This window comes from Aythya ferina (genome assembly GCF_964211825.1).
Source record: "Aythya ferina genome assembly, chromosome: 1".
Taxonomy (NCBI): Eukaryota; Metazoa; Chordata; class Aves; order Anseriformes; family Anatidae; genus Aythya; species Aythya ferina.
Genome location: NC_140296.1, coordinates 76,633,437 through 76,657,421, shown reverse-complemented (window position 1 = coordinate 76,657,421; position 23,985 = coordinate 76,633,437). Strand labels below are relative to the sequence as shown.

Sequence of the window (23,985 nt, the reverse complement as noted above, 5' to 3'; positions counted from 1 at the left end):
CAAGAAAAGTCATTCTACCTTTGCTGTCTACATAAAGCAAGGCAAGTGGTTAACAGCTCGTAACAAGTCTGCCTGCCCCCTTCAGAGACATGGACGTTCCAGTTAGCGCTTTGTTTTTCAGCACAAAACTTTACTCACATTTACTGGCGTAAACAGTCTTATGCATGACAGCAAATCATAATCCACGTTGCCTAGGGGCTTCTAGTAGAAGGCGAACATTTCACAGGGCAGCTTTTACTACAAGGACGGTAAGTCATGCCATATGTTCAGAGCATAGGGACTGCTGCACCGAAGAGACAAATCAGTCACCTATTTCCAAAAATGTTTCCCAACAAGTCATTTAGGGGAAAACAGAATCTATAATATATCAGTGTATGATGTTTGATGGATATAACCACTAGAGACATACCTTACATTACCTCCAATCTCCCTACTCAACTTTTATCATTGAAATAGCCACAAGAAGATAGCTGAATATCAAGCGATGCAACTAAAGCGTAGTCTTAGACAGTCTTCATTCTAATCCTCTTTCCAGGGAAAGCAGTAAAAGCACGCCAGAACAGCAACAGAAAAGAATGAAAGCTTACAAATTTCTCTCTCTCTCCACTTTCTCAGGTGCCGTTCCTGTTGATCGCACCCAGTTTAATACCTTCAGAATCACACCTCGGGCTTCTCCCAGCTGCTAACACTTGCTAGCACTCACCGTTGGGGGTGGGGGAAGGAAGTTTTCCCAAGCAAAAGCTACGCTCCAACACTTCCTTTTTCAGGCCACCGTGTCCTTGCATACCCCTAGCTGTCCCTGCACGCACAGTGGAGAACAGATGTGCCAACGGCAATTAAATGAAAGGCACTTTGCTCAGTAACAAGAAGCTGGAAGTAGAAAAAAGGGGTTATGTGAAGTGGGGTGGCTACCGCCACGCTAACGGAGAGGAATGCAGAATTCACCTAACAAAAAGGTAGAGGGAAAAAACACACACTGCGGGGAAGAGGCATTTGGATGGGGGAGAAACAGGGCTACGTTTCTGTAGTGTAGAGGCAAGCACGGGCTTTGGAGACAGTCCAGCATCCATTTAATGAGATCCAGCAGCTGCTGGTGAGTCAGGGCAGAGCATCACAAGGCCTTGCAGGACATGCACCTGACAGTCGCTGGGCTGGTCCTATGCTAGAATTACGAATGGGGGGGCAATGGTGTAAGGCTAGTCTGAATTGCAGGACTGACCCACTGTGTAACACAGGAAGAAAGGATGGATAGATCTTCTGGGAGGGCGTGAGCGAGTCAAGAGAGGAACCAAGAGGTAACAGTGGTAGAAGGCACCTTCATTAGCACTCATTTAGCCACAACCAATTCTAGACCACAAAATAACGCACCTGGGATGCTCCTGAGGAGCCACAGATCTCGTAGCTGAAGCAGCTCGGAAAGTTCTAAAATGGACAACAGAAGGAAGAAAAGAGTAAAGTGGGACAATTTAACATGCAACTCCTGACTTGATCCTGAGGAATGAAAAGAATCTGGTTCAAAACATTGCCACCGAGGAGCTACCCTGTGCCAGTGGCCATATGTATTTAGATTAATCATTCTTGAAAGAGCAAGAATCCACACTGTGGTATTTAATTTTGAAAAGGGCATCTACATACTGGAGAGGAATATTTTTTAAAAGAACATTACACCAGATGGTGCAATGCTAAGAGATAACATGTGACTGAAGATACAATACATAAAACTTGGAGAAAATGCACAATACCTTCCAACAAAGTAGAAGACCACCCTTTTTTCTCCCCTCTCTTTCCTTCTTCCCCTTGAAAGGCTGGATTAGATAGTTAATTTAAATGGTATCCACCAGAGAAGTAAAGCCCCACCTAAATGAGGAAAATTCAGAACTATTCTAACAGAATACTGATAAACAAAAGACTGAGGTAAAACTTCTTAAAGGCTTTAGGGAGGGGACAAAAAAACAAACATGAAAAAAAAAAAAAAAAAAAAAAACTTCTTCAAACATACTAGCAACCAGACAGATTAGACAGATTATAAGGAAAAAGAACAATAGTAAGAGTACAAAGGAAATAAGGCATAAACGTACTAATAAGTACTAAGAAAAAAAGGCATAAAGCCTACTTGACTCCCTTCGCATTTGTGAGCGCAAAGAGCAGCCCATGTAGGAATTATTTTCAAGTGGTGATGAAGGCACCAAAGGATGAGGTCCACAATTCACTGGGTAGCCATGAGTTACCAGGCCTAGATGATGATCACCTTAAACTCGCATAGGAAACTGCTGAAACAGTGGCTGCGATGCACAGCTCTCCATTTGTACGATGCCTGGACAACTGTTTGAGCAAAGTGACACATGAAGTGTTTGGGGAAGGAAGGTGTAAGGCTACTAAGGAGAGAGCAAGGAAGAGAGCAAGAGTAAATATATACTCATTATGAATCCGGAGAATTTCAGATCCGTAAATTTAATATTTAAATTAAGCAAACAAGTAGAAATTATATAGAGATTCAGCAGATGCACTAACTGGCATGTTAAAATGACTGCTACTCATGTGGGCTCGTGCAGAAAAGCTATGCCTGAAATGCATTACTCTTATTAGTAGGGTCACTACACACGTGGACAACAGAGACCTGGATGACAGAGACTACTCAGAGTTTTAAAAGATTCTCAAAAAAAACCACAACTATCTCCAGAGGCTCCTAATAACTTCTAACTGCCATCGGACAAGATCCCCTCTTCCAGCACCACCTGACCGACAGCAGTGCTTCCCGTATCCAGCTGGTTTACAGAAGGGGTGACAAGGAAGGTGGCAACAGCTCTTGGTGAGAGGACTTCCTATCACTGAGTGAACGGGTCACAAAACGACAGATGAAATTCAGACTTCATAAAAGTAGTTACTCACAGGATAGCTTTTCATATACCTCAACAACATGTACAACATATACAGTAATGCGTAACAGGAATTACCACTGTGCAGGAATGAATATATGTGTTTCACAGACCATTCTATGCAAACATCTCAAGCAACAGACAAAAAAAAAAAAAACAAAAAAAAGAAAAAAAGAAATAAAAAAGGTTAATCATAGAATCATAGAATGGTTTGGATTGGAAGGAACCTTAGAAGACCACCTGTGGTGGTTTTTACCCAGCTGGACAGCTGAACTCCACCACAACCACTCTCCACTCCCCCTCCTCAAAGGGAAAGGGGTAGAAAATACGATGAAAAGGGCTCAAGGGTTGAGATTAGGACAGGGAGATCACTCCGCAATTATTGTCATGGGCAACACAGACTAAGCATAGGAACATTAAAAAAAAAAATAATAATCTATCACTAGTGGACTAGAACAGCAGGAAACTAAAAGCAACCCCAGATCATGTTCCCCCCCCATCTACCCCCTTCCACCTCCTCCCCCCAAGCAGTGCAGGGGAATGGGGGCTGCAGTCAGTCCCTGACGCTGCATCGCCACCACCCCTTCACGGTCACTCCCTGCCCCTGCTCCACGTGGGGTCCCTCCCACGGGATGCCATCCTTCCCTGAGACTGAACAACCCCAGCTCTCCTGTCTTTGTAGGAGAGGTGCTCCAACCCCTTGATCATCCTCGTGGCCCTCCTGTGGAGTTCTTTTAACAGGCCCATGTCCTTTTTGGGCTAGGGGCCCCAAAGCTGAATGCAGGGCTCCAGGTGGGGTCTCACGAGAGCAGAGCAGAGGGGGACAATCACCTCCCTCGACTTTCTGCCCCTGCTTCCGATGAGGCCAGCATACAGTTGGCTTCCTGGGCTGCAAGTCAACACTGCTGGCTTCTGTTGAGTTTTTCATCCACCAGTACCCTCAAGACCTTCTCCACAGGGCTTCTATCTACCCACTCACTGCCCAGCCTGTAGTCATGTTTGTGACTGTCCCCACCCAGGTGTGGGACCTTGCACTTGGCCTTGCTGAATGTCATGAGGTTTGCACAGGCCCACCTTGCAAGCTTGTCCAGGTCCCTTGGGATGGCATCCCTCCAGCATGTCAACCACACTGTGCAGCTTGGTGTCATCCGCAACAAGGAAACATGATGTTACCTTATGAATTCATAGCGTGCACTAAAGTTGTTGCAGTTCTCCCACTGCTCTAAAAGCAACACGGGAGAGAGTGGAAAGACACAGAAGAGGACAATAAAGATGGGAAAAATCATGCATTAACTCTCACAGAGGAACAACCCCCTCCTGCAAGAGATGCTTTTCCTCACATCATCACAAAAATCTATGGGTGGGTATCAAAAGTCAATGTGGGTCCAAAACCACTTAGATTTTTTCTTAAAAAAAAAAATAAAATAAAATAAAAATAATAAAACATATATATATATGCACACATACACACATATATATCAAGGGTTGTTGACAGCAAATATTTAGTATTGCACCTCTTAGATGCAGATAACCAGAGGCTGGGCAAGGACACCTGGAAGCATGGCTCTGTGTTAGCCTTTTATTTTCTCTGAGCATCTGCTACTCCTCAGTTTGACAAAGGAAACCTGACTGGGAAGACATTTGGCCTGGCTAGCATGACTGTTTTTTAAGAATCAACTTCTTTCATATAGGAAGGATTCCAGGTTACGGTATCTCACAGCATGATAGTTATTCAGCTATCATTCGTCAGTCAAATACACTAATACACTGGAAGGACACAGTGGTTCGTGGCAATAAAACTTGTAATAATGACAAGTATTTACAGATGGCTAAGAAAACGAAAGGCTTGGGACTTCTAACACATGAATACATGCTGATGGCTTTACTCTCCTTTGTTCTCTATATGAATGGGAAGAGCTACAAAAGTGTTTTTTCAGCTTCAGACTGGGAAAATACATACTTTAAAGGAGCCTGAGATTGCACTGGATCACCCATTAGACTGTATCAAACGTAGGACGACATCAGTGACAAAAAGGTGGTCTGACAGATGCATTGGCAATCTGCATCTTACTGATCAAGAGCTGCTAGTGTAAATAGAAAGGGCGTCAGCAGCTCGTGTTCTTCAAGTCTTAACAGCTAAGGACCAGGGAGGAGGATGAGCATGCTGGCTCTCCTGCACCGCCTCCAGATGACGACAGAGAGCTGCACGCAAACTGCTGGTAGGGGAACGCTGCTCTGGCTGGGTGAACAGCACGTCTTCTCCGTTTAACTCAAATTAATCTCCCTCAAAAAAGAGCACTTAAAGGTTTAAGTCCTTATTATGGAAGCCCTTATTACAGTTAAACTGATCTTAAAAAGAGGACACTTCACAAGCTCTTGAATGAAATGAGGATGTGGAAATTGCTACTGCACTGAATGTTAGATCAAAAAGTAATCTTATACATATCACTTTTCTTCCTACACAATACTACATGTTAGGTAATCCCATACTCAGCAAACTGGTAAGGAATATTTCATTTCTTTTATCAGAGTGAAAAATATTATGTATTTACGTGGAAAACATCAACAACTGTAGGTGACATGTAAAGCAGAGAATTTTGACCTTTTTCTCACTGTAACATATTGAAGCTTGTTAATACATGCACGAAATGTTTGCCAGTCATTTTGCACTGATTTATAAGGAAGCAGTTACCCAATATCGTAACATCTCTTCCTCAAAAGGAAAAGGGAGGAGGGCGAAAACATTTTGCTTATAACCTCTGGTGATGTCCTGATAAGCCCTACAATGTCTGAGATGCATCCATCCCGCAATAGTCATCCAGTAAAAACTTCTCAATTTGATTCTAGCAGTGTATACACACTAAATACAGATTTAAAACATATTCTTTATTTGACACAATGCCTGCAAGTAGAGTTCTGCTCATATGTAATGAAATGGCCCTTTTGCTATAAAGAACACCCACTTCAGCTCTTTTCTTGCATTTCAATACCTGAAGTACCTCGTTAAGCAGATACTACCCATTGCATATTGCTACTTTTTTGACAGCAGAGTAAAACAAACAAATAAAATATAAAACTTAAAATTACTGGAGTTATAAAAAACTGGGTAGTTCCTAAGAACATTTCCAGTGTCTAAATGACACCATTTTTCATTGTAAACATGAAATTACACAAGAACTAGATTTGTCCAAATGTGTCACGTTGTTTTTTCCTGCTAGCTAGCCCTTATAGCTATGTAGTCCCAATGCACACGAAAGAACAAGCTCAGAGAAATATGACCAAAACACATATGCATGTTTTATGTGTGTATACACTTCATATACATATAACCACACACATATATGAAGTATCACCCCTTTCTAAATTCTATTCCACCTGATTTGATTCAGGAAACATAAGACTATTTAAATTCCTACATTGCTGGCGATCCTTCTTCCTCCTTGCATTGTAATTTGCTGTTGCACTGCCTGGTCAGCATGGAGGCTTGATATTCACTAACTCCTGGAAAATCAGATCCCTTACGAAGCACCTGGTGCTGAACTCAGAAACCTCTCTGTCAGCTCCTGCTTCTTAACAGTGTCTTTGTCAGAGATTTTAGTCTTGCTTTCTTAGAATATTAAACGTGGGCACTTGGTCTACTTAGGCATCAAGAAATGGCTTTTAATCTGTTTCTGTATGGTGAAGGCTGTTCCTCTGCCTTCAAGAGCTTAGGTAGGAACAACTGCTAAGGCATTCAAGGTCAAAAAGAAACTTCTTATAGCATTTAATTAGAGTTGAGTCATGCTGTGGTCCTGTACTTGACATGTACATGGTCCTTTATTTGACACTTATTAAATGTTGAAAGATTTTCTGTGAGCTGTGATCTCATAAATCCTTTTCAGTTTCTGAAATTATCTAATTGTTATAGACACTGCAGAAACATTTTAGAGGGATACAAGTCAAACACTCTGAAAGTAAATAAGCAATGACTGTGAACACCTCTAGTAGGTGGGAGTCTTAAGAATTAGCTCATAAAGCACGAGTCTTTCGATGCAGACTTTTTGTGTGTGCTGTGTGATCCTGCAAGAAGCCGCAGACTACAGGCCAGATTACACACTTCCATCTTTAAATTTGAAGGACTACGTTAGTTCAGAAATTGTGGATATTCCTACAGGGAAATAAATTGTATAAGCTGATTATGTCGTTAGACAAATACGGAGAGTGAGGCCCACTTAAATAAGGACAAACTTTACATGTCAGAAGCTAAACTTTGGTAACTCATTTGCAATAGAATACATTAGCATTGTTAAAAATAAAAAGCATCAATTTTCTTTTGCAGATCAGCAGTGTCATGTAATGCTTTTAAAGCAGTCCTAAAGTTAAGAATATGCTTAGAATCGCATCAAGCCACAGTATAAAAATATTCAGCTGATGGCAGATGACTACACACCTGGGAGGTTATAACAGGAGTGGTTTGCTTCCAGCTTGAGAGATAATAACGGCTACTATGGACGACTGCTTTGTGTTCCTATAAAAATAATACTATACGCTATTAAATACTGAAATTCAGAAGAACATGATGTAGCTCTTCCAAAAAAAAAAGGGAGATGAAACAACCTGAATTCATTGGAAGCGTTCAGTAATCTCAAAAGGGAAAAATACAGTCCAAAGATGAAAGGAGTTCTCAAATTATCTTCATCAATTTTTTAAAAAAAATAATACACACAAAACAAAAACAAAAAACCCAAACCTTTCAGAAGTAACACTGATTTACATTTTGCAACTGTGTGCTAAAAAATACTTCAGAAAAATGCTGTAGCAAAATGAACCAGCAGCTAAAAGCTTAGGAGAAAAAAATGCTTATTAAGCATTTCTTTGGTTTGATTTTAACCATTTGCTGTTACAATATTCCAACCCTTTTTTGTTCTAGATTCAATGCATTAAAAAGACTTGTATTTTTCTTGAAAATAATCAGGAATGCTGCAATGGCATATTTTCAGAGTTTACTTAAAAAAACAATTATTCATTTTTTGCAAACCTGATCTGAAGGGGAGAGAGGCCAGAGGCATCATGTCATGTTGTTGGATAGTCTCTAACTCACAGAAGCATCCGTGAGTTCCCAAACTGGCTCTCAGCTTGGGTCCCCGTGTATGTAACACAAACACTGAGGGCTCGTCCTGCGTTCAGCACAGTGATGCTGTCTCTGGTAGTGAAAAGGCAACTGTAGCACACAGATCTCAGCAGCACAAAGTAAGGGCCAGCAGCAGTGTAATCCTAACCCAAAATTGTCAGAAGCATTATTATATACGCCCATGAGGAAGACCTTAGGGTTGGGTGCTATTCATGTCCTAGAACATATCACAGATTGGGTTAGATATGCCAGCTGCTTGTAGAGTGCTAGTTTTTAAAAGGAGGACACTAAATGCCATTAGAGCAGCATCCCCCCATCCCCACCCTCCCACCCCAAACAATCACAAAATCCATTCATTCACAATGAGCCTGGTTCCTTTTCAGCACAGGAGTGCCAATTTCAAAAAAAAAAAAAAAACAAAAAAAAAAACCATCGAAACACATATTCTTCCCATTGTACAGCATCATGCACTGCCAATTCACACTACAGGAGTTAAATGCCCAAGTAAGAGATTATATTTTTGTTTGTTTGCTTTAAATACAGATGACATGTAACCCCCCTGCATAACACAAGTACCGAGGGAAGGACTGTGAAAGAGACCATTTTACAAAACCTCCTGTAATGCGGCGAAATGGCCAAATACTACATCTGAAATACTATGTCAAAATAGGCTTCGGCTTATTAAAAAAAAAAAAAAAAAAGTTATTGCAGCTGGTGCCCAGTCATGTGATTTTCATGGATTCCACGATTATAAAGCAAGAATTGTGCTGCACAAACACTGCTAAAATGCTGGCGTAGGTGTATTATGCGCATGCTTTTGTGACTCGGGTTCAGCAATGCTAGATGGAAATCATTTCACTTGTGCAGAGATGCTGTCTGCTCCGGGCTTATTGTGCTGCTTCCTCCCCCTCTCCCCCTCCTTCCCTCCAGCCCAATTTCTCCTCCGCACGCGTGCGCGCTCACACACACGCTCAGCCTCATGTGCTACTCATTTGGAAATCACTACAGTGATCACAAAGGGCTACAAAGAATTAGAAAAATAGCAGATGGTCTCTTCAGCTGGGCCATAAGCAATGCAAAATACCACTTCATAAAAAAAACAGGAATACTGTTTTTTTTACCAGCTTTTACGGTCATGCCCAGAGTACTTGTGTTTGCTACAGTTCAGGATTTTTTCTCCCCATGAGAAATTAACACCACTTACAGAACCAAGGAAAGCCCGTAGAAGCTATTTTCCCCATTCATGTGTTTCTTGTTACAAAAAATGAGATACAAAACTGGTGTATCTACTCGGTCCCAATTCAGCTGCCACACACCCCTTGGGCAGCCGCAGCAGCAGCAATCGCCGCAATCCCTGGTTGCACTACAAGGGCTCCGGCAGGCTGCTAGGCAGGAGGGCACCCCGCTGCACGCCGGGCATTCAAGGATTTTAGCCACATTGTGCATACAGCAGCCATACATTTGTAGAGGGGCTGAAAAACACGGTGTAGTGTAATTAAAGCCTGAACCAACAGAGAAGCGGAGCTGCTCAAACAGGAAGACAGCTCTTGATGGCTGCTGTTCATGTACTGCATTCTGTAAAGGCACAAGCACAGAGAAGTCCAATTTACAGTGCTACTGCATTCCAGCAGCATACAGCCTTTGCCAAATATAATACTGGAAGGCTTTGGTAAACTTCAAGCATTTCCCCCCCCACCAAAAAACCTGTAACCGATAGATATGAAAAAAAAATCTGTATTGTTTCATGCACACTAGTAATAATCATCTGGCTCTGAACAAACTACAAAATACTCGACACTCGACAATTTCTTCAAGCTCACCCTTGAGTCCCCAGAAATTTCAGTCCCAATGTTAATTACATCATGCATGTCGGGAGGATGGGGGAAAACAAAGGAAAATGTGTTGTAAAAACTCTTGTTGTAAAAAAGCATCACAGAAGCATCTAACCTTGCAGCTGGGGTCAGGAAAAGATCAAATCAGAGGAGCTGTCATAAGAACTGCTTTCAAGCCAGAAATCAAGAAATGCTTACCTTACAGCGTGGTTCTTGTCATCCAGGTTGTTAACTTTAGAGAAAGTACGCTCCCCATCTTCCTTCAAATCCTCTGCTTGTCTCCTTACTTCGACTGAGACTTCCTAAAAGTGGTTTAGAGCACAAGTAAGACACCAAGTCATCATGTTTCAGACTGCTGAAAAAATCTATGATTATGGAACCTCTTATTTGTGGGTTTGCTCTGTTTTGAATTCACATGAAGTCAACAGCACAGCATGTCTTGAGCTTGTTTGGTTTTAAGTGGTATAGTGTGCTATGTGACCTCTTGCACAGCGCTACAGACCTGGCTGTGCTCGAGTTACTCGCCCAGTTCGCTTTGCAACTTCCATTTGGCAAAGACAAAAATACAGCAAAGAATTTACAGAAGACTTGCTTACATTTGAGAGCAGGCAAGTACGCACCGGCTTTTGAATCCCTGAGTGCGTACTTTAGTTTCTTAGTAAAACATTCGGCGCTGCTGTTCCAGAAATTTATTATCTCACTATCTTCAAACAACCACACCCCAAGCACGGCTTTGCATTACAAACACTGAACCTACAGGAAATTTAATTGCACATTAGCACTGAAACCATCCCCACCGTACATGCGAAACAACATCTTTATTTACTTCGGTCTGTTGTAAGCATCTTCAATGCGCTTATCACCGTATTTTCCAGGTGCCTAAACAGGTGTCTGCGTTTTGCCCCAGGAGGCCTATACTGAACTTAAAGGCTCTGACTAATAAACCAGAAATGCATACATGGAATAGATTAGATGGTGATTTTCTGCTGGGTAGGCAATTATTTAATAATTTAGTTAATTGAATTTTCAAAATAACTTCCAGGTGAGTATTTCCAGGGCTTACAACCTCTACCCTTGTAAATTACCTGCATAGTTAAGTCTGCCTGCAAAGTTCAAAAATGACTTTTGCAAAACCTAAAGAAAAAAAATGTAAAGCAAAAGAGTCCACAACTCGAGATCAACATATTTTGTTTCTAAGCCATGCTCATCTTATTCCCACTACACACACACGTGCTGTGTGCATGTGCATGTATGTACTCAATGTGTTTAACAAGAGGAAAAAAAGGAAAAAAAATATCCCTCCATTTTTTCTTGCAGAAGGTGAAGTTCAACCCAGGTTGAACACACTCCAACTCCTCATACATATCAGACAATCTTGTAGCAGCTTGAACAACATATTTTAAACAGAGAGCTTAAGAGACACGATTTCTCCATCTATTTCCCCTGCCACCTGCCAGCCGTTCCCTGGCCCTGTTCAGTTAAAAATTAACTTAGTATTTACTCGCAAGTTACAAGAACAGATATTTGGCATCTCTCTGAGGAATACATTTATAGTTCTTAAATCAAGAAAACTGACAAAAAAATAAAACACTAAGCTGTTTCTTTTTTTTTTTTTTTTTTTCTTTTTTTTCTTTTTTTTTTTTTTTTTCCTGTAGCCTGCAGCGCAGCTTTAACATTAACAGTTGTTTTTTATAATCTCTTAACTTTAGCAGGCTGAAGTTCTGTCCCGTGTACCTTTTGAAGCAAACAAGTTTCAAAGAAAAGGGGAAGTGCAGAGAAAATGCTAAGGCCATCAACGAAAGTGGACAAAGTAGGTATCATTTCCCCTTAGAATATTTTTCCCTGTAGTTGCAGAGAACAACTATAAGACTTAAAATGAGTGAGGCAGCCACAATAATGAAGCACTCCAAGTGCAAATTGCTTTGACCTCATATATATCTCTGCTGTAAAATAGAGGACATTATCAAATCAACCTTTTTTTTTTTTTCCTTCCAGCTACCTGCAATACAAAAGAAATTACTTTATTCAATTGCTCTTTGCTACTCTTAATTCCTGTGCAAAACAAACTTTGATCTCCCTTCCTTTACTTTTGAGAGCTACCTGTAACATTTGTTCCATTACTGACAAAAGGCTAACACTGCATTAAATGTGTCACTAAACTAGAATTTTTTTACCAAAATTATCTTGCCCCTCCTGTCCCCTGTCCCTCTGAAGGGCAGTGAAAGGGATCGTGTGAAAGCGCCTCGTACCTGTTTGTAGAAGTCAGTTGAAGGGGATGATCTGGACCTCTCGTGGGTGTACTGGTGTTTCTCGTGTTGTTCGTGGCTGGCATCAAGGATGTTATCTGCTGAATGGTATCTCCCTGAACTCCTTGCCTCTATGGGCTTCCGCTGCTCTTTCCACGACGCCTGATACTCTGCAAAGGTTCCCAGGCGCTGCGGCTGCTCAGATTTCACAATCCTGTCAGCAGCCTTACTGCTGTTACCGTGGTGGACGTTACCTTTGGAAGCATGTGCAGGTTCCAGTCCAACAGAGGCTGCCCGACCTCTTCTCTCATGCCATGACTCGTCTCCCTCCTGCCCACCGTACGCTTTCCTGTCAGCCCTCTCAGGCTGTCCCTCAGGCAGACTGTGGGGAGTTGGTTTCTGTGCAGACTTTCTATATGAAGGCTTACTTGTTTCTTCAAAAAATTTCCACCTGTCTGCAAACGAGCCCAAGACTTCCTCAGATGCATTGGGATGGGAATGAGCGTGGCACTCATCCTCTGACATCCCCACTTCATTCATCTTCTCCGGTTCGGAGTAGGACTTCAGTTTTTGCTCTGTTGTGAACCTCTTCCTGGCCCCGATGCGCGAAACGTGATGAGCACCACTCCCTGTGGGGTTCGGTTTAGCTTGCGTAGCCTCAAGGAATCCAGACACATCTTCAGAAACCAAAGCCAATAATGAAGAGTTGTAACTACCAGCTTTCCGTTCCGGTGACCTGGGGGGATATTCAGCAGGGCTGGGCTCCAAGTCGCGCCGTTTGAAGGAAGTTGCCCGCAGAACCCTGGCCTGCGCTTCCTTCAGGTGATCTTTGTAGGTGCTGGTAAAGCTGGTATCCGGGGAGGCGTTCAGATTTTCGGATGAATCTGGCTTCCAGCTCTCATTGCCCTCCTCTGTCTCACACGACCCTATTAGAGTAGCCGTGCTTCTGCTTTTCTGCAGCTTTGCTCTCCTCATTTGGATCTCATTTCTCAGGGTTGTTGCAAAACGATCGCTCCTTCGTGCCTGTTTAGACAAGTGAGTGTCAAACGGGGGCTGCCGCTCTGTTACAGCTTCTGGGCTGTTGTCAGATTGCTTTTTCCCTTCCTGAGCCAAAGAGTGCAACATTGGGGTCCTCTGAGGAGAAATCTTGCTACTCTCGTCTTTTCCCCACCTAAAATCTTTCTGAGCAGGTCTGTTCTCAGCGGTAAGGACGCAGCCCTTTACATACTCCTGTTGACAGTACTTAGCTTCACTTTCATCGAAGCTGCTCTCAAAGCTTTTCTTTTGTCCAGGCTTTTCAGCATGACTGGGTTTTTTAGCCTCTTCTACTATGGCGGATCTAACATCCCCCTCTCTGTCCACCGTGTAATGACTACTGTTCTCACATCCCTCCAGAGGAGATTCGACAGATTGTTGAGGTAGATAGTATTTTGGTTTTTGGACCATTGTGACAACTGCAGGGTTTTCATATGGTCCGAGAGATGCATCAGCCCCCACTGCAGGTTTCCAGCTGTCATCCTTGAGCTGCAGTGGCTTTGAACTTCCCTGAGCAGGCTGTTTTGCTGTCACGCAATAATAGCGACTCTGTCCAGTGTTGTCCACCTTCTGTTCAGCAGCACTGGTTGCGTTGAGCAGCCTGCTGTGGCTTAGACTGTACCCATGAAAATGATCAGCAGGTAACTCCTGAATGCCGCTATAGGAGAGAAAAGGTTGCTGCTCTTTCTGCGCAGTTAACATTCTTGCATTGTGAAAAAAAGTGCTTTCATCACTGTACTGGTGCTGGTGGTGATAACTGTAGGTGGGCTGTGCAAACCGGACATCAGTGCTGGACAGGGATGACTGCAGCTTGCTCGCAGTTCCCGTGCTACTGTTGTACCTTTCGGCAGCTGCAGAAAAAGCATGTTCTGAACTGAGATCGGATTTATAATTTGAGCCGCTGACCCTCCTGTCACAGGCTCTGGAAGGCCGCCGCTGCTGCTCCACAGCTTCTGAGTTCCAGTCATTCCTGGGCTGAGATCGGTTCAGGGCTGTAAAGTGCTGCGTGCTGGCACCCTCTGAGTACACAGGGCCCTGGGCTTTCTCATGGCCTTTGGTAGCAGCAAAGCTGTCACTACGAAGAGGTGGAGGTGGCGGGGGAGGAGAGGAAGACTTCCTCTTATCAGGAACAAACCAGACGGGTCCAAAACTAGATCTTCCAGAGCCAGCAAGCTTGACATCAGGGTGTTCCTCTATTCTAGGACTTCTGTTATTCTCATACTGGACGGGGGCTGGCAAATATCCAGGTTTGTCCTCTATTCCACCGTTATCGTTCAAGAACTGTCCAGACTTGTTTCCTGGTTTAGCAGTCTCCCAGTGACCTACTTTGTACAGCATGTTCTCTGTTGAAGAAGTGTCTGCCGTGGACAGAGTGTGGTCAGGGGTGCTCGAACTCGTGGAGAAAGACCCGTAGGCTGAATCCCGCTTACTTTGGCTCCCTAGATGCTCAATGCTACTATTAGACCTTGCAGAAGAAAGTCTCCCATACTGGGCTACTTGTGGAGTTTGGTCCCAGCTGTCCATACTTCCCAAAGAACTGAACTGGTCAGAAGCACGATGCAGATTTGACTGATCCCAGGAGTTTGACAGGTCATGAGAAGAACAACTGTGGAAGGAAACAAACAAATAGAAAAACAATAAATACAACAGTCAAAAAATCCCATGATATAATTACAAAAATCTGGACACCAATTTTATTAACATTGTGACACAACAGTCACTTGGGACAATCTACAAACATTAGAAGTTCAGACACAAAGCCATGGCTTAATCCTTCTATTTTGTCACTGCTTCAAAGCCTGAAACCTAAAAAACTAATTAGCATTTCCTTCTTACCTTTACCACTAAGTAATACACGTTTATCTCCTTAAAGGTTCTTCTTTCCCTGAGCAAACTGTTGATTTTGCTGACTTTTAAACCAATTTGACCCCCCACAGATACCTTTTTCCTCAGGACAAACACCAACTTCATTTACAGTTTATTTTCCAGGCACCCTCATTCCTCCAGCTACTAAACTTGTGTACTTCACTGTTCACGTTTTGGAAATTCACTACTTCATCTCATAAACTTCATCCTTTGTCTTGCTTATCCAAATCTACCCCTTTGAGTAATATTTTAATTTCAAAATGAAGGTTCACTAAAGACTTTATCCTCAATTCCCACCAGTTCTGAGCCTCCTCCATGTGTACCTTACTAATGTGCTCTTAAACCACTCTCAGTTTGACACTAGTACAAAAATCTCATTCAGTTCCATCTGGCCACAACATTGACAGAAAAACTCCCAGAGGAGATGCTAGAGTAATTTAATTTCTGGATGGCCGATACCAAACTTATAACCTTTCTTCAGAAATCCTTATCATCACCTCTCCGTCACTCCCTCCTGTACAGAAAATTCATCTTTGACACTGCACTTTCTCTGGCTCATTTGCCTAGATGCTATTTCAAAATCTTGCTGCTTCTGTTGTCTTCCTACTCACAATCGGCTTTGTTTTGTTTCTTCCTTCTCAAGCTCTTTTCTTTTGTATCTTCCACAGCACCCACCTCCTGTCAATCCAACACGCTGGTGCTGAAACAAGAGTCTTCTCAATTATTCTTACTTCTTCCTGTCTGAACTTCACTGCCAGCCCCTCCTGCTTTTATGTACCAAATTCAATTCCTGTCCTTGCATGCAAAGCCCCTTGGTAGAAATCCCAGAATTGTTCCACTTCCCTGTAGCTATAATTATATGAAGCATCTATCAAATCTTGTGCAGTAAAGAAACCTGTGAAAGCTCCTAATGAAATTAGATTAGTCCACATAAAAATATACAAAGGGTGACACAGATTATTTTTTTTTCTGTCAGAAATACTGCAAGAAGACAACTAAACAGTTCTTTGGAATTTAGTTTTAAGATAGGAATTACAGTTTTGTGTGTGTGTTTTTTTTTTTTTTTTTTTTTTTTATATATTACTGTAGCCTTTGCTATTTTTTTTAATACAATATGGCCAAAAATAACTTAAGTGAAGTAAGTGAAAGTATACTTTGCATTTACTTTCTAAAAGCATTTTCTTTGACAAGATAAACTAGCAGTGGCCTCATATATGTTTTTTATTTCTTTCATTTTCAGCATTTCAAAGCGTTTCACTGAATACTTAAAAAGTCTTAACTTTCTTCCTAAGCAGATACTATGGGTCACATAGAAAGTATCTTAGCCATTAGGATCTCTGTTTTTAGTGAAGAATGTAAGCAATGTTCCTATGAATTGCTCTTTTTTTTTTTTTTTTAATTGCAGGTTTTTACCTCCTTCTTCAGCAGTAAGATGATGCTTGGCATTAAGATAAAGATGATACTTGCACAAGAGAGCCTCTCCTTACAATCAACAGATCTGCTACCAAACATGAAGCAGAGATCATCCGTATGAGCTCACAGCTCTGCCAGAAACCCCTTCATGGAAATCTAACAGATGCGAGAAAAACTTCATAGGAAAGGCAGCAAAGTTTCTGGTGGTGTGTTACTGCAAAGCCTGGCCTCCCACGGTCCTTACCTGTGGGGCAATACTCCCACACAGTCTGGCACAGGAGAGAGTCCAAAAGCTTTTTCTATTGACAGTCTGGCATCCCAGGCTGTCCTTCTCTCAGTGGCGTTTTTTCAGAGCAGGCTCATAAATGGACCTGTACTGTTGGTTTAAGACTGACAGGTAAATTCCTGGAATGATCTGCAAGTACCTTTATTTGGTCATGTTGGCCAAGGGGCACACCCCAAACCCAGGGCATGAGCTTGTGCTCCTGGGCCCTCCCAGAAATGACATCACCTCAGCAAATCAGGCAGCTTTCAGACCAGACTAACGTCCCTCAAAAATCGAGTTTAAGCAGCCTTCTCAAAGCTTGCTTGCCTCACATTCACACCTGTAAGGCTGTAACAAAGTAGTAGAGGTTACTGGTTTCAACTACACACCTGGGTGAAACAAAGAAAAATGAACGTAAGGCCCCCTTTTATAGCATATCCTAGTGGAAGACAGGGCAGGGTCTAAACTTATAGCAACTCAAGATGGTTCATACCCACACCTTCCAGAACAGTGCCAGCAGCCATAGCCTAGTGTGGGCTACGAAAAAAAAGTCTGCATCCACATTTTTCAGGTGTGACTTCTTTGAAAATGACAGAAGACGACTCACAATGGGAAATTAAGGCATCAGACCCTTAGAAGGTCTGACTTGCTAGCTCTGCTATTCAAAAGTGTTCTTGGCACCCATGCCTAGCCCAGTGATCCCTGGGTAGGTTACAGTATTTGCACAAAAGTCATATGATAAAAACACAGACAGAATGGCAGATGTGGAGTTCAGGGCCCCAGAACTACCCTTTCTCCTACCTGCAGAAGTCTCTTCTGCTCTTTCTTTCTTCCTGTAGCTTCACACACCTTCTCAAAGGTCTAAATTCAGTGGGCAGGCCAAGAAAAATACAACCAAATCAAACCAACCAACCAAAAAAAAAAAAAACAAAAAACAGACCCATGCCTTAATCTAGCATCTACCTATGTAGTAAAGACAATTTTCAGAAGGTTGACTTGAGCAGCTGTCCCTTCCCCCCTCTGAAATCCAAGTATATCCTGCTTGGTAGGATCTCTCCTCCTGGCTGAACTCCACATTTTACAAGCGATTTGATTCTCACACTCACAGAGAGACCTGAAGCATGCACATTTCAGAGGAGATTTTAGGCTGTGAGTACCAGTTTCAGATATTTAGCTCAAGGACAGTCACGAAATTCCAGAAGAAGCACAAGGATGAGATCCTCAGGCTAGAAAAATCCCCTCCTTGAGCTATTTGTATTATCTCCTTACATACTGCTCCTTTCAGGTACTGACTAGCCTGAATCCCATTCAGCTTGGTGCTGAAACATGCTGGTTTTGTGGATTGTGCCTTGAAAGCGGGGAATCGCTGAGGCTACTCACCTTTTTTTTTTTTTTTTCTTCAGACTAGCAACCTCAAAAATAAAGCTACTTTACAACTGAGATCCTCAAAATACCCAAATCCTTTGGCTGGCACTCTGGGAGTGCTGGATTTCCAGAAGCCACAATATGAAGCCAGTTTGGTCATGGGCAATAGACAGCAGGAGGGACAAATCTCCCAGGTAAATCACCTTTTGGCAGCCAAGCTTTCAAGTGGGCAGCACAGGTGGTTGAGAAGTTCAGGAGCAGTAATGTCCTTGGAACCCTGGTGTTATACTGTGCTGAAACCACTGCGTCTTCTAGCACCGTCTGAGAAAGCAGTTTGCCCTTTTTGTTATCATTAACGTCTGTCAGCAGTTGCTGCTATTTATGATACACTAGAGGAGGGGATTGCTCCAGTCCCCTCCTCCTGTTCCTTCATACCGAAACTCACCTGCCAAAAGTTCATTGTGAAGTGCACTTAAATCAAATAAAAATAAATAAATATTTTAAATATCTTGAATCGAATTAAAAATAAATAAATAAATATTTTAAATATCACCAGCTCCTATCAAATCACACTCTCAGAAATGTGTCTTGTAATATCTTACTTTCGCAAGGTTCAAGGACAACGATCAGGAAGAGCAGGAAGCATGTAACAATTTACATTTCAGTCAAGAGACTCAGTCCACTGAAAGTAAAAATACTCTTAAATTAGCACTGGAACAAAGAAATCTAAGTGTGTAAGGTATTTATGAATTTCATTTCTTGTACAAGAACTCTAAGTGTCTTTAAATACAAAAATATAATTGAGCCTATCTACAGAAAATTTAAGTACAAACTCTACTAGTCAATGTAAGAAAGGAACAATTACAATCAATGATTTCAGACAAATAATGTGCTAAAAGTTCTGCTAATGAAATATTATGAAATGCATTTTGAAAACCCTTTCTTTCTAACTGCTAATTTTCCCATTTTATGGGGGGGCAGATAGCAAGTTTTTTTAAAAAGAGTAAGGAACTCCAAAAGAAATCAAACAATGTAAAAAAGGGTGTACAAATGGTATGAAATAAAATCTTAAAGTATGAATGTTTTTCTGTTGTTTTAACGAGCACGATAAATTAACATCAAGAAGCAAAGACGAAGAATGTACAGTCAGGAAGCAGAGAAAGAACAAGGTTACTTTCCAAATGGAGAAGGTGTATAAGAATGGTTTTCTTTAATGCCCAGAATTACTATGGCCCAATGTGAATTGTTTGGAGAAGAAAAACCAAACAAACAATCAGACAAACAAACAAAAACAAATGGACTAAAATCCTTGTGAAAATGCTAAAGAATGTCACCTAAAAGCAGGAACCAAACAAGAACTTGTAACCAGATGCAAACAGGCAATATTTAAAATTTCACAACTAAAACTACACAAGTGTCAGCCTTTCTTTCACAGCACTGAATGAGACCTGACAAATATTAAAGTGCTTTAAACAAACATTGAAAATTGTTGGTCTTATTACCTCTTTACACAAGCAAGAACACAGGGAAGATCATATTACAAAAAGACAGTTTAATTTATAAGACCAGTACCACCTTAAAGTCCAACAGGAAAATACTCTGTACCCTCCCTTTTGGAAAGGCTTTCCAGTAGTCTGTAACAATATTCTTCTATTTCTTCTCCCTCTTCTATGTCACTTTAAGAAGGTTAATTTTGATGGTTTCTTTTCACTTAGCAAGGTTTAAGATTTTACCAGTGGACACCGAAAGGAAATGCAGAGCAAGAAACACAACTTTCTGACTGCCTTTAAAACCAGTTTCTTACCTTTCAGTCACACGCACTTATCACATACTGTTTCTGAAATCCACTCCTCCACGTGTAAAGCTTCCAATGCTCCTCCTTCAAGCATTGGAAGGACAGGCAACAATAAAGAATACAAAAATACAACGCTTCTGCATTTGGGATTTAAGAAGCACTCTACAGGACCACATTAACATTGTCTTTCCGTCAGCCCTTAATGCACATAGCTTCAGCAGAGACTCACCTTGCATGATACCGTGAGTGCCAGGAAGTGCAGGCATTGGACGAAGGAAGGTGTGACGTGGCTGTCTCAGGTTGACTTTCTGTAAACTTGGTCGCATGCCAGGAGTGAGGCCTGCAGGCTAGGTCATTTCTTCTGAAAAGAGAGAGAACGAGTGTACTAGGTTAATGCAAACAGTTCGGCAAGGTGAGAGGCAGCAAAAAAATCTGTCAGGGCAGTTGTCATACAGATAGCACAGAGACACGGTAACTTCAAATGACAGAAGACTAGATGGTACTCTACATGCATGCCAGTTTTGAAAAGCTACAAGCATTCCTTAAAAACACTTGAGAGACCAACTCTTTAAATGTTTGAGGTTTGTTTTTCTGCTTTTGTTTTAAAGAATATACCTCAAAAATGGTTCAGCACTTTATCTAAAACCCAAAATATCTACCTGGATATCACCTCCAAATATATATGCTCATGTGACTGAAGAGATCCTATCTAAAAAGAACAACAAGCTCTCAGAGTGTATCTTACAAAGCTTTTTGCAAAGCTGTTATAAACCCCTCTGTCCCATTCCCCCTGCTTAGGAACTAATAACACGAGCTTTCGCTTCCTCCTCCAAGGACTTTGTAATGCCTCTCAGCACACATGAAAGGAATGCATTCTTCTTCCCTAGTGTTAGATAAACCTTCTGAATGGGATTCATCTATTTCTGTTTCAGAAAACACATGCCTAGCATGGTTTTTTGGCTAGACTCTCTCAATAGCCCTGGGAATGAAGCAGGAACTCCCTGAAGGTAATCCGTCCTGCCCTTCTCTTTGGTTCATCCTGGGAAATGAGGAAGGTAAAATTTAGATCAGATTTAAAATTTAGATCAGGTGAGACAAATCCCATCCTTGAAGTCACAGACTAAACCAAAGGCTTGTAGGACATTGGCTCTTGAAGTTTTTAAAACGTACTTACGTATTTATCTTTTTTTTTTTTTTCCAGCAAGTGATTTGTCTAAGTTACACAATCATTCCCAAAACAAAGAAAGCGTTCCCTAATCTCAATTTATATTTTAAGGCAGTTCTACCTATTTATTTTTTATTTTTTACTAATCTCCCTTTTAAATTTGGGTTATCAGACTGCCACTGGATTTAGAAAACAAAACCAAAGCTCATTATAAACTCAGTATCTTCAAAACAGATCCAATCTGACTACACAGCTTTTTGAAGTACATTCAAGAACATCTGATGAATTCAGTGATAAATTGCCTTTCTAAACTCTGCATGCAGGATTATAAAAGGAGAATATAATAATTCTACGGGGAAGCTGTAATTTCACTAGGAAGCGTTGCATCATTACTGTCACTAAAAAAAGAAGTAATTGTTTCCATCAACAAAAGCCTACTCTTTCTCGCATGACAAAAGAGAAAACGGTTGAGCAGAGAGTCACTGTGCTCTTCCTTGGCAGGATATGAAATTGGAAGAGTAAGTGGAGAAGCCAAAATATACTCGGTGAAGACAAGTGGAGGAGATTCTGCTCAGCCACGTGATGCTCGGCTCCAGACAGTCCTCGCGTACTCCAGGGCCCGCAGACCCACATTCAGGTATGGGACAGAAGCCTTCCTTTACTCAGGTGCACAGAACATTGATGAGTTTCCCACTGCTCCCTTTCATGTTACTGACGTCAGCGAGGCAAACCATAATTTAGGCAAATTCAGTATACCTTTTAGGCACTGATTCAGCGAAGAAGGTTTGTTAAGAGACAATTACTTTGGTGTGATGCACCACAAAGGAAACACAAGACTAGTGAACTAGAGGAATACAAGCAACGTTTGGAGGATGAGGAGATGAAGGTTAGGGAAAGGGAAGGGGTCTTCTGCAGTAGTTTGCTACGGGGTTGGCAGATGGTAGGAGGGATTTGGTCAGTGGGAAGGGGCAGAAGGGATGCACTTGTGAAGTCAGTACTGTACCTCATGGAACTTCTCAAGATCTTCATAAGATAGTTTCTCGCCACATGAACATCGTTTTCAGATGGCATTTTCTGTGCTACAATATCCACCACCACTTTCATCTTCCTGAGGAGCCAAGCAAGGGGAGGAACAGACTGGACTGAGCTGTGACATGAGGCAAATCAACTGCACTAGAACTTACAAGTTCTGCTTTATTTTTTTGTATTTGTGGACACATTGAAATATTTGAGGTGTTTTTTTTGTTTTGTTTTGTTTTTAAACACATAATAAAATAGCCTGACCAGTCTAAAAATACTGGTGGGGTACGTGGAAGGTAGAACCAGGTAGGCTCCTGCTTTTGTTGCAGTCTGCACCTTGACTAAGAATTAATTGACTACGCTCAGTCAACACTGCTTTTAGCTCAATTCTCACCATCTCATTCCATTTACTATTTCCTGCACTTCAAGAAACAGTTTTTCTAACAATAAACCTTGGAAACGGTTTTGGAAATTGGAATTGGAAAAACAAGAGAATGGAAGACTGAAAAGCAGAATATTTTGCAGAGAACTGAAGATGCTGGAAGCACAACATTCATATTCTAATGTAAAACCTCTGTATTAATTCTGAGTGACAGAATGAGATCATCCAAACCTACAACCCAGAAAATCTGTGCCATTAATGGAAGCACTAATAAAAGCATTTCACTGGAAGTGTCTTTCTACCAGTGCTTTTACAAAAGCTGCTGGAAGGAAAATGCTGATAAGCTTTGAAGATCTGATACAAAAGGAAAAACAATTTCCCTTTGCTTTGAGCAAGCTGTTAGAGTGGTATCAATAACACGTGTGTGCAAATAGTTTAGCAATAAAGCAACCTTTCCCATAGAGTTTTTCAGAATAAATCTCCCTTTTTACAATTACTGCTTGGAAGTCTTTAAGAAAGACAGTCTGAATTTCACAGGCTAGAAAGGTTAGAAATACTGCTATAGATTGCAGCAGCAATACCGATGAGATTGATTGGATATGAGAGAAAAAAAAAACAAAAACAGAAAATAAGCTCTTTTGACCAAGAAAGAAAAAAATAAATTAAACTGGGCAAGTCTGGGAACAATAACAGAGATTAGAAAAATATTTGATCAAGTCAAGATGAAAAATTCAGATTTTTTTTCAGATCATTTGAAAATGCACACAAATGTATTCTTTTTTTTTTTTTTTTCCTTTTCAGAATCAGCAAGTCTGCTCACATTTGGGGTGCCTGCATCAGAACTGAACTGAAATTTAAAAATGAAAATCAGGCAGAAAATCAAATAAAGTAAGTGAAGGACCTCAGCATACAACAACATCAATGAATAAGAGGTGTTTCCTCGGAAAAAAACTTACAGTAGGTAACGTTCAGATAAAGGCCAGCAGATACAACAGCAGATGTATTTGTCCCCCAAGCCAGAATTTTCTGTTTTATTCTCACCAACCAAACAGCTTCATGCCCCCTTATTGTACAAATTTTTGCATGCAGAGTCCCAGAGCTAAAGAAAGAAATGCAGTTCTAGAAAACTACATCCCAGTGAAAAGCAGTCCCCAGGATTTATTTCCCTGTTAATGTTTCATTCCAGCCTTCTGCTGAATCAACAAAGATGGCAATGCCTGGCTGCTGGCTCACATGCAAGTGCAAGGCTGCAAATCTTGAGGTTTAAGTAGCAGCAGCTACACATAAAAGAGGTCGAGCGGTATTTCTGAAACACCAAACCGGGCTTTCATTCCCCATGTCTCAATCACCTAGCTACTGGCGCCTTCTCTTTAGCTCAAAGAAGTGTTTTTAATATTAGCAGTGCTTACACACTCACAGAAAACATATTCTGGCCTATCTTAAGACAAAGCTAACTCCTACAGGACAATTCCTACAGAGATTTTTTTTCATCTGAAACTTTGTGAAGGACTCTCCGCAAAAAAAAAAAAAAAAAAAAAAAAAAAAAGAGTTATGAATCATAATGGTGAGGCGTTTCAGCTAAGACCACCCAACTATTTGCTGTCCTGAAGGGTAT

The 23,985-nt window shown here is 41.4% G+C and overlaps 1 protein-coding gene across 4 annotated transcripts in view; it reads right to left on the bottom strand.

The window, feature by feature from the left end:
- The window catches only part of SHROOM2 (shroom family member 2), a 124,871-nt gene that overhangs the window by 27,204 nt on the left and 73,682 nt on the right, over window positions 1–23,985 (bottom strand). For 2 of the 4 annotated variants that reach the window (XM_084506657.1, XM_084506654.1), the window contains exons 3-5: window positions 20,033–20,164; window positions 12,068–14,705; window positions 10,017–10,120 (exon numbers count right to left, since the gene is read on the bottom strand). In XM_084506657.1, coding sequence (XP_084362783.1) covers window positions 10,017–10,120; window positions 12,068–14,705; window positions 20,033–20,164 — 2,874 coding nt within the window. The other 2 variants (XM_084506655.1, XM_084506656.1) reach the window with 2 other exon arrangements.